The sequence below is a fragment of the Zingiber officinale genome, chromosome 5A (genome assembly GCF_018446385.1).
Source record: "Zingiber officinale cultivar Zhangliang chromosome 5A, Zo_v1.1, whole genome shotgun sequence".
NCBI classification, from domain to species: Eukaryota; Viridiplantae; Streptophyta; class Magnoliopsida; order Zingiberales; family Zingiberaceae; genus Zingiber; species Zingiber officinale.
In genome coordinates, this window is record NC_055994.1 from 113,676,724 (window position 1) to 113,688,768 (window position 12,045).

General features: G+C 34.0%; 1 protein-coding gene across 3 annotated transcripts in view; it reads right to left on the minus strand.

The window, feature by feature from the left end:
- The window catches only part of LOC121981409 (chromosome transmission fidelity protein 18 homolog), a 92,766-nt gene that overhangs the window by 52,690 nt on the left and 28,031 nt on the right, over nt 1-12,045 (minus strand). For all 3 annotated transcript variants that reach the window (XM_042533906.1, XM_042533905.1, XM_042533904.1), the window contains exons 6-12: nt 7,436-7,522; nt 7,056-7,157; nt 6,920-6,985; nt 6,500-6,610; nt 6,354-6,415; nt 6,166-6,210; nt 5,947-6,020 (exon numbers count right to left, since the gene is read on the minus strand). In XM_042533906.1, coding sequence (XP_042389840.1) covers nt 5,947-6,020; nt 6,166-6,210; nt 6,354-6,415; nt 6,500-6,610; nt 6,920-6,985; nt 7,056-7,157; nt 7,436-7,522 — 547 coding nt within the window. The remainder of the gene's footprint in view (nt 1-5,946; nt 6,021-6,165; nt 6,211-6,353; nt 6,416-6,499; nt 6,611-6,919; nt 6,986-7,055; nt 7,158-7,435; nt 7,523-12,045) is intronic.

Sequence of the window (12,045 nt, forward strand, 5' to 3'; positions counted from 1 at the left end):
CCAAGCATTCAAGTTTCCTTTAGTAGATTCATAGTGTATTTTTGTTATGAAAGAAAAATACCTTATCTCAATCTTGCCAGTTCCATTCCTAGGAATAATTTTAGATATCCGAGATCTTTGATTTTAAAACCTCTTGCGAGGAGCTTCTTCAATAAAGTTATTTCTTTCTCGTTGTCCCCGTGACAAACAATGATGTCATCGCCATAAACAATAAGAATGGAGATTTTGTTGAGATTTTTACAAAAAAAAAAAAAAAAGTGTGATCTGCTTGCACTTGTTTGTACCCGTGTTTGGTTACAGATGTGGTAAACTTGTCAAACCACAATCTAGGGGATTGTTTGAGGTCATACAAGGATTTGTGTAATATGCATACTTTATTAGGTATGGTTCAATTCTAGATGGAACTTCCATATACACTTCTTTATCAAAGTCTCCGTTTAGAAAGGCATTATCGTTAGCGGCAAAGGAAAGGAGGATCCTAATCGTGTTAAGTTTAGCAACTCGAGTGAAGATCTCTTGATAATATATTCCATAAGACTGTGAGAAACCCTTTGCGACCAGTCGTGCCTTCAATCTTTCAACTGTCCGTCTATCTTGTGTTTGACTTTGAATATCCACTTACACCCAATTGCCTTTTTCCCTTGTGGTAATTCGCAAATGGATCAAGTGTCATTTTTCTATAGTGCTTTTATTTCCTCGTTTACTGTCTGTTTCCATTCTATCTGATTTAGAGCTTCATTAATGTTGGATGGAACCTGAATGTTGTCAAAGGAGGCTATACAGGCTCGATATTTCAAGGATAGCCTTTTATAAGAGATGTAATTGGAAATGTGGTGCATTGTGCATGATCTGACCCCTTTCCTTAAAGCAATTAGTATCTCTCGATCATCTATTGTGGGTAAATTGGATTGATTTAAGGTCGTATTTGTTTCCAACTTTTGGACTAATGCTAAGCGTGTTTTCGTCTAGTATATACACGAACTTCTTCTGGTGTATTAGGCTGGGTAGGGGATGTGTTTATGTTGAGAGTAGGCTCAGTGTTTGTGTCAAGAGTAGGCTGAGGCACAATGTTTGTTGTAGGGATTATTTTAAGATCTTTGGGATGATATTCTCTCAAGTTCTCCCGTGAATATCGGACTTGTGGTAGTATGATTGATTTTTAAAAAATGTGACATCCATGGAGATGTAGATTTTCTTGGTGGTAGGTGAGTAGCATTTGGATCCCTTCTGAAAGGATAAATATCCAAGAAAAATGCATTTGGTGGAGCCAGGGTCCCATTTGCCCCGATGATGTTTGTGGATGTGGACAAGGATGTGCACCTAGAGATTTTGGTGTGTGGCAAGGACTGAAGAAGTTTGGTGTGTGGGAAAGAATGGAGAAGACTTTGAATTGGGCTTTGGAAGTTGATGATGCATGATGGCATATGGTTGATGAGGCCGGTAGAGACGACATCGCCGCAGAAGATTTTAGGTGGAGGAAAACATTAGAGAATGAGTTACTTCCAAGAGGTGTCTGTTTTTACATTCAGTAACTTCATTTTGTTGTAGAGTGTCAATGCAAGAACTGAGATGAATGATACCTTTGAAGTTAAGAAATACTCCTAGGTTTGAGGTGAAGTATTCTTTTGGATTGTCAGTTTTGAGTACTTGGATGGACATATGGAACTGTGTTTAGATTATGCCAAAGAATTTTCCAAATATGTGACCAACCTAAGATTTTTCTTTTATTAGAAACAATCAGGTGAGTCGTGTATGATCATCAACAAAAGTTATGAACTAGTGATTTCCTGAGAGTTTTGATTCAGAATAGACCCCCAAACATCGTTTGTGAATGAGTATGAAAAATTTGGATGATTTATAGTGAATTTTTGGGGTCATGTATGTTTAGAAAGTTGACAAATCTCATGTTAAAAAGAACATACCTTTTCATTAAGGAATAGATTTGGAAACAACTTGGCAAGATAAGCAAAATTTGAATAACCCATAGTTATTTAAGACATAAGACGCACAAAAGAGCATAGGTGCTGGAGGCGCTAAATGTAAGGTGAGGTGCAAACTTTTCCGAAGTAAAGCAATTTGACTATAAATTTATACAATTCAAACATATATAGAAAATTTTGGCCAACATATTCACTAACAAAATTATAATCCATAAACTATTAAATAATAATATAAATATAAAATTCATTAACATTCAAATATTGAAATAGTTTATCTTCATAATCAAAATCAAACTTCAAATTAAAGAAAAAATAAACTTCAAATATTGAAGAACAATGCAGAGAGAAATAAGTTTGTAAGATTGATGTTCATTTTTTAGGGCTCACGTAAGAAAAATGTGTCGCATGCATGCAACCTATTTAAAGGTTGATGTTCATTTTCTAGGGAAGAGAAGAGTCACTCGAGAAAAATATATATTATGCATGCAACTAATTAAAAGTTGATGTTCATTTTCTAAGAGAGAGGAAAAGTCATGTTTGAAAAAAGTGTCGTATGCGTGCAACCTAATTAATTTAAAGGGTAATTAAAGGTATGGGTTGGTCTTTAAATTTTTTTTATTTCAATAAGGCGAGGGAAATCACGTCTTAAACGCGTCTTAACCTCTCAAAACGTGTGCGCTTCTTTCAAGTATTGCGCTTGGGTCATAGATGTGCAAATGGTGCGGCTGGTTATGCCTTGCGCCTAGGCATAGCCAGGCAAGCGCTTTTCACAACTATAGAATGACCTAACTGCTAGTGCCATAACATGATTTCGGCACGTTTATTAAAAGTTAGATGACAACCAGGTAGAGATAGAATCTCGTGAATAATGTAGAGTCCTGAACACTCAATCGTCTTCCTCATCTCTGTATCCTGAAATTTATAATGATGTGGGGGAGAATTTAGCACAACATTTTAAATCATGAGTCTATTTACCGATGGATAATAAATTGCAATCTAGTGCGGGAGCATAAAGAATGTTTTTCAAACATATGTTTGGTGTTATTTTAGCTGAACCAATGATTTTAGCCATTGCTCCATTAGCAAATATTTGACTCGTCTTATTGTGGCACAAAGTTATAGAGTAAAAATATATCACCCGTCATATGTTCCGATGCTCCTGAATTGATAATCCATAGCCCAAACGACCTGGTTTTATTTTTAAATATTGGGAAAATAGCTAAGTGGGCTCAAGCTTGTTGACCTTGTCCATAAATTGACTGAGAAGCTGGTGGCTTATGGACCTGCAGAGGCTGTAAATAAATAAGTGGCGGTACTTAACAGTATCCAGTTGAGGCAGGGAATTGGCTCCCATACTCCCTGCTGCGATGTTGGAGGAATGCCATATCCTGATGCAACAATTCCTTGGGCAGGATACGCTGCAGTAGTGCTATTTGGTGGTCGACTCGATGGAGGTTGTTGAACTGCAGGTTATTGAATTGACTCCCTGGGCACCATAAGCAGAGGCAGATCCATCTTGAGATGAGATAGCCATTGTGCCATAGCTAACAGTCAATCCATAGGCCTGCTGATCAAGCCCACTCTGAAGGTTGGATGCTGTGTAGGAATAAGCAGGAGAATTGTATCCAGTAGAATATCCATCTTGTCCATAACTTTGTTGTCCAGCAGATGTCTGATGGTAAGCAGCAACACCATAGGAAACCTGATTGTTGTAACTAGGAAGTGGCCATCCGTAGTTGTAGCCTGCGCCACCATCAGTAGAGGATCCTCCAATAGTTTGTTGCTGTTGTTGGGATTGTTGATTGTAGTAATCATATCCACCAGGTGCAGTTTGCTGAGTAGGTTGATTGGTTGATGACATGATGACATGAAGAGGAGGAGGAGAACGGCAGTCGGTTAGGGAGATTTCAATAGAGAGATAGTTCCTTGGTAGAGAACCAAGGCTCTAATACCATGAAGACAACCAAGAGATGAAAATAACAGGACTATTTGTCCTATTGATTCTTTATTTCTTGATAGAGCAAAAGTATAAATATAATGTAAAGCAAGAGAAAAGCAAATGAAATACATATTTCCAAGAAGACATTAAAGGAAGCTAGGAAGCCCAAAGGGCGTCAAGGGGAAATGGGGAAGCATGCTTCCAATTAATATTTTATTTTCAACGATGCCTCATATACTCCTATTATACTTGATAAAAATTAAATCATTTAGTCTTTTTTACATTACCTTGTTTCGTCTTTTGGAATGAAGCTTCACACAAAACAAAACAAAAATAATTTTATTTTATTTTTTATAAATAAATTTATTTAATATTTCCTTAAATATTTATACTTACATGTTCAAATACACTTTAGTTTCATTCACAAGCATAGAAATAAGTGTTATATGCTGCGTAATTAATTAAAAGAGTAATTAAAGGTATGAATTAGGCTTTAAAAAGTTTTTTTAGGCTTGATTTGCATTTGTATGTCTCGCTTCAATGAGGCAAGAAAAATGCGACTCAAGCATGCTTGTCACCTCTCACAAGGCGCACGCTTAAGGTGACCAGGCTCAACAAGCTCACCTGGCTGCACCTTGCGCCTAGGCGTAGCAAGGTGAGCGCCTTTAATAACTATGACTAAAACAAAACGATACTGCTCCAAAACAATATTGTCCTCGTGGTCTAAATTAAGTTGAAATTTTAAACCTTACTTTCAAACTTCATCTTCAAACCACAATTCAATAATATATTCTGTAGAAGACTTATCCTAGTGATTACTCACCAAATTTCTCAACAACATTAATAATTTTTTAAATTGTCAATTTTGAGGACGTTATATCCTACAATCAGAGTTTGGAACCAGCACCTATCTGTCAGTTTATCTTTAGAAGCATATACCAACCTCACTTTTGGACCAAAATTCCTATCGATTATATTGGTTTTTGTCTAAATACCAGCACTTGTTTTCTTGTGATAGATTCCCTAAGGCAAAATCATCAATGTTTACCGTGAACAAAATCAACGTTCTCTAAATTAATTTGTAACACTATCTTATTGATCAGAGAGATCAACCTGATGTAATAGATCCTTCATTTGTCTCAGAAACTTGAACTTCATGTTATCCACTATAATGGATGATCAGATTGAAGAAGATGATGCCAGCAATATAAGTGGCTCAATAAAGAAATCTAATTAACCCATAAAAACATATCATTTGCCATGAGAAGAATGATGCGGAAGATAACTAGTTCAAATGTCCACTCCTTATGATTTAAAGGTTTAAATCATTTTCAGATCTAGACCATTCTGGATCTAATTATTATTGTAATTTACTTTACTTTTGGAATTAGAACTTTTGTGCTATGCTGGATGGTAATGTTTCATTTTAAGCGCTTTTTAAATATATTATATTGTATTTGAAGTTGTAGAACCTATAAAAGAGACATAGGGATGATACAGATGACTGATTTATAAGTTTCAGATATTAATAAAAAGATCCTTTTGATTAGCTCTCTTTCCAACTGAGACCACTGATTGAGGCATGCACCCCTACGGTGAGATTCTCTGATTGAGACACATGATTCATATCTTCCATCTCTGACCTTCTCCACTGCCCATGTTGTGCCAGAGGTGTTTTCAATGTGTGTGTGTGTGGTGCCAGTCTTCTTCCTCGATAATACCTGAGAACAGGCACGCGCAGCCCATCTTCTCCTTGCAAACGGTTGCACAGTGCACATCACCAACCAATCCACCTCCACATGCTGTTGAATCTCCTTGAGATCTCTTCCTCTAAAAATCACAATACTCCCCTTTCTGTCAACAGCAATCAATCAAGCTGATACATCCTAACATTCTCAGTGTTTGCTGAGAAATATTCCCGAAAAGCAATCAGAGATATGGGCTAGCAATTTAACTCTAACATATATAGCCATTGGTAAATTAAAACTACAAAAAGAGATTATGAAAATAATGCACATGACTTTGGAATTGAATAAATTAATTTAAAAAAAAAAAGTGATGACTAACCAGTATATTCAGCAAGTGCAGAAAGTGCACTTTTATTAGTCCTGAATCCTTCTCTTGCACATATAAAGTTAAGCCTGCCATGAGCGAACTCTTAAACTTAGAAAAATGACCAAGGCTTCAAAAGTGAAAGTAAGAAGCACAAAGGAATAAATGGAAAAGAAAATGAAAGAATGAGAAAGAAATTCAATGTCAATTAGGAGTTCTTCAGAATTCACCAACCTATTCACAACACGGTTAATTGTTGGCTGGACAAAGGTATGGACCCTGTTTAAAATTTCTTCTCATCAAAATATGCAAGACTCATTTATTCTTAATGTCAGACAAAGACAAACTTATTGCTCAGCTCTAACAAATAATTGATTTGCACAAATATTAGTATCAATTTTAACACAAAGCCAAGCACTCACTTGGCGACTTGGCGAAGTGCTCTCAAGGCAGGTGCATAAACATCATTGCATATGCAGATTACCTACGGAAATACCAAGTATTGGAACCTGAAGAGTAACAAGCCAATAAAGACGTATGAAGTTAAAAAAAAAAAAAAAATACTTACAGGTCTATTCAGTATTGCTGATTTATGTCTCTTTTTTGACATGGTCTTTCCTGGTTCTGCTTGATGAGTGGAATTTTCCTTATCGCTGCTTAATTTCTTTTCAGCAGCTATCTATAAGAAAAGATTCTTGATATTCGTGATGCAACACAACTTCAGTCAGTTTTAAATTGTTGACACGTGTATGACTATTGATTTAGCTACTTTGTTTTGTTACAGTTGTCAATTTATGCATAAATTTTGCTGCTTGGTTCTCAATCGTTTGTTATATGACTCTTGTAGCTCTTTTTAACAGTGCCACGACATAATTAATGGCCTTCTGTTGCCATCCATATAATATATCACTACATGAAAATCTTAGATGCAAACAGCAAACTTGCACGTGGTATCTAAGAAGTCAAAGACAAAGTATAGAATACATACCATTTTCAAAATTACATCGACGACACCTTTTCCTTCACCAAGTGCCCCATCAATTTCATCAATTATCTGCAGATAAAAAGCAAAGTTGATTACATCAGAAGAACCACTCTTCAAGACATGGAAAGGTAAAACTCACCAAACACTTGGGTTTGGCATCAGGCATGACAGAGTTCATCTGTATCACATCAAGAATTTTTGACTCCACTGTAGATGCAGAGCGATCGTCACTAGCATTAATCTGCAAAAAAGATACTTAGAGGCAGCAGCATTACTTCATTTCTAATAACAAGATCATCCAATAACTATACAAGTTCGTACTCATTTTTAAAAGATCCAATATTAATTTGGGATTTTACTAAAACATCTAATCTGCAAGATCATTATTTAATGAAAAATGAAATTGTTACTTCAATTACAGTTATTCATCACAATTTCTTAGAAGTATCCACTGGCTACAATTTGGCATATGTCCACAACGCCATACAATAGCAACTAAGGACACCAGATGGAATCTACCTCAACAGCACGATATCCACAATGCTTAGCAGCTATGTTTGCAAGTGTAGTCTTCCCAAGGCCTGGTGAACCACATAGCAGAAGAACCTATAGAAAATGATCATCAACGGTATCATAAATAAAGAAAATAAAAATTGTAGCATACCTGTACTAAATTATTTCCTGTAATTTGTTAGAGGAATAGCTATTTGGGTATTGCACAATTTTAGCAATTTTAGTATTGTGTGGACAGTATGGTAAATACTGACACTGGGCTTTAAACATACTTTTATTCATCTTATTTGTTTAATAATTTGTTAATGTTTTATTCACAGTATCAGTCCAATATATCTCTCAGATTGCCCTTGAAGGAACTCTTAAATGATGCCACAGTTAAGCTCCAAGATTTTGCCAAGACATTAAAAAATGTTCTTATGATTAAAATAATAAGAGCAAGATATTGGTTCAATCATTTAATGTCAAGTACATGAATTTTTTTCCACCATCAAGCCTTGTAGAAGGAAATATATTTAATTAAAAATAACAAGTCATTTAAATTCGTCTATAGTTAATTTTTGCTATTTTAGTCCCTCTAGACACCTTGAGAAACCATATCATATCAACTAATTCTCTCATTGATAGTTCTATGAAGGATGTTGTGAATGATTAATTTTTTTCTTCTCTCTGATATAAAAGACACATAAATCTCAATATTTTCTTACCATAAAGCTTCTTTGTTCATACAATTGTTTTGAAAAACTTTCCTCTTAACCTTAGGAGCACAGTATTTTAACCAACTAGCTGCTCTGCTATGAAAAAACTCACAAATAATGATCCAGATATCAAATTATCTGACAACAATTATCGCTACAACAATTACTAAGTAATTCAATTAAACTCAAATCCTTTGGTTTTGGTTTAACTGAGGTTTAGAACTTATCGAAATAAAATCACATTAACTAAAATAAAATTGCAGTCACAGAGAATATCATTGTTAGTTTATTTTATCCATTACAACCATAAATAAGTTAAAGTTAAAGTTAATCCATCATATAGATCTAAAGTTAAATGAGTTTGTTGATGCTAGACAAGCCCTGACACAAATAACTTAATTAACATTAGTAGCTTTTAGAAGTTAAAACCTTAATATAATTACTGATACAAACTTTACTAAATTGTTCAGTTAGTTTCAGACCAACATATTTATCCATATTGGTGATAAAATGATATTTGGATTGTGGTTCTGTTCATTATTAAGCAAACTAACATCTATGAAAATAAAATACACCTTTGTCACTAATAGATTAAGGCACATCAAGCAAGAAATCTCGTGCTTTTTTAAGTCACCTTGACCTCCAATTTCTCATAATATAAGGATATATCAAACAAAGACATGGAATGAGACAAAGGTTTTCCCACTTGCCTAAAAATTAGTTTACTTCTTCCATAATTGTCAAAAATGATATTGGAATCAGTATTGGATGTTCAAAAATCGTACACATTTACCTTATTTGATTGATAGGATCTATCAAAGCAGAATCAATGAAGACAGATTTTAAACAGGTTGAAAAATAAATAGCTTTACATTATAATTATCAAATTAACCGCATTATATGATTAACTAGTTAATTATACAAATGCTAATAATATGTTATGCACTATTGTCAATATATAATATTATTAAGTTATATTTTATCAGATCATTAATAATATTAAAAAATGATAAATTTTATATTAAACGATAAAAGTATAAAAGTTGAACAGAGTGAAATGTCAAAAGTCAATGATAAGGGAAAAAAAACTATTATGTGAAGACTTATAGTCAATATTAGTCAATATGAACTTGATGCTTAGCATTACATAAGAATAATAAATCTAGTAATGTTGATGCACAAAATCTAAAAAAGGGTAAAATCACTTGAGAAGGAAAGGACTAGATTGTTGACGGCTCAAAGTCTTAGCAGATCAAGGAGAGATTAGATACTTGGAAAGGACGTCCAAGAAAGTCAAGGATCGTCTTGGCAATATAAAGTCCTCCATCAAGTCATAGAGACTAGATACCAGGCAATAAAGTCTTGAAAGTAAGAAGGCCTTCTAGCAAAGTCTCTGGTGAGATATGAGAGTTGTGAATTATACTCATGGAAGGTGGATAGAGCTCAACACTAAGTGAAACTCAATCAATAGAATGCTTAAGCCAAGTAATCATCAACCGGAATGAAATCTAGTCAACTAGTACATAAGTCAACAATTGTATGAATTAGTCAATTGAAAAATCTTAAATCCTCACCCGAGTGGTTTAGATCAATGAGTCAACTAATCAAACCTCAAATTCTCACTCATGTCTAGATTTGTAGTTTGGACTAGTCGACTATTGACAAACAATTATTGGACACTAAGAGCTGATTGATCAAACCTCAAATCCTCACCCCATTCAATTTATGGTTTGAGCTAGACTGTTGGACACGGAGTCGATTTATCAAACCTTAAAGTGATGAGGTTTTGTGATATAAATCAATTGACTAGTTGGATACCACTAGTCGACTTATAAGCACAAAGTCGATTCATCAAACCTCAAAAGTGATGAGGCTAGCCAATTGTTAGATACAACCAGTACCTCAAAAATTGATTATACATGCAAGAAGTCGATTTATGTTATGATCATTCGGCAAATCAGTCAGCTCCATCAAGATTCTTTGAAAATCCAAATAACCGTTAATAAAATATTCTTTGATGAAGTTGTAGATTTCTGAAAATTAAAAGTCTTTAAAAATATGATACATGAAATATCAAATATCAAAATAATTATCTTCTTCATCTTCATTGTCCAAATCTATGTCATCAGCTCCATCACTTGATTTGTATCCATCAATATTTTCTTCTTCAGTTTTATCATCAAGATTAATTTCTTCTTCATTTACAAGACCAGTTTGAGCTGAAAACTGCATTCTTTTTACTAATGCAGATGATGATGCACCTTTTGAAGAAGACACATTTCGAGATCGAAAGTCATATGCACTTTCACCAACCCCAGATGCTCGTGCTACATCACCCCAACGCAAATATTCACCTTCAAAGACAAAATCATTATCATTATCTTTATCACTGTCATCCAATTTTCCCAACAACCATTCATTACTATCATTTATCTCTGACAAGGTAATAGGATCAATTTTATCTTGCATGTCATATCTTCTCCTCAAAGCTCTATCGTACTTGATAAATACCAAATCATTCAATCGTTGTTGAGACAATCTATTTCTTTTCTTAGAATGTATCTACAAAAAAAATTAAAAAGTAAAAGGTTAAGTTCATAATATAAATTTTAATATGTATTAAAAAAAAAACTCAACTTACATGTTCAAAAACACTCCAATTACGTTCACAGCATGAAGAAGAGCATATGAGGTTTAAAATTTTCATTGCAAATGTTTTTAATTCAGGCGTTGATGCACCATAAGAAGACCACCAATCAGCTTGAAAAACAAAAATATATAAATTATAAGATTAACTTTATTACCATCCAATATTGATATTGCACAATATATTATTTATAAATTTACCTGGTGATTTTAAAGTTCTTTGTCGGATAGCCATTGGCAAACCAAAAAGTCCTTCTACTTTCTTATATTTTTCCAATTAATTCGTGATCTTATCTTGTAAATCCTCACCTATCAGTGCTATCACCAATCAAGATATGCACTTGTATAAACCTCCATCACTTCTGTATTATTTTCTATGTCAGGGTTTGAGTAAAAACACTCTGGATTTAAGAAATATCCAACTGCGTGCAAAGGTCGATGGAGTTGAATGTTCCATCTTTTGTTAATGAATTCAAAAATGCTACGATATTTCTCATCATTATTGTTAAATGACGCAGCGATAGCTTCTTTAGCCCTGTTTATTAACTCATAAGTATAACCGATAGTAGACCTTTTTTCACCGTCTACCAGCCGTAATACTTTCACCAATGGATCACCAACCTTTAATGCAAAAACCATATTTTTCCAAAAAGAAGGAATCAATATCACTTCTGCTACACGTTTTCCTGCAGCCACCTTAGAAAATCGACTATTTGCCCACTTTTCAGATATAAACATCTTTCTCAAATTTGTTTGTTGTACATGAAACCGCTTTATAGTCAAAAAAAAAAAAAAAAACGGTTGTGAAACGTGTCTTTGCAGTTCTTACCATGTCTCTCTGTCTAGTAAACTCTCATCATGATCAATACTTGTGGTCTATCGTAATAACCATCAACGCTCGTTCATGCAATTTTCTGAGATGAGGAATTTTGAAAATATCCTCGAGCAGCAAATTTAAACAATGAGCTACACAGGGAGTCCAGTACAAGTGTGGAAATCGATTTTCCAAAAGACGACTTGAAAAAACAAATAAATTTAGTAAAAAAATATTAAAAATATAATTCAATTATAATTGAAAGTAACAAAAATTTAAAATATTACCTGCACTGACATTGCAGCTTGCATTATCTATTACAATCTGAACCATATTTTTTTCTCCAATGCGATATACAAATTTAGAAAGTAACTCAAATATCTTGTCCGCTGTATGAGAATAGCCTGAAACATCAACTGATTCGACAAATACACTTCCTTTGGGACCATTCACCAAAA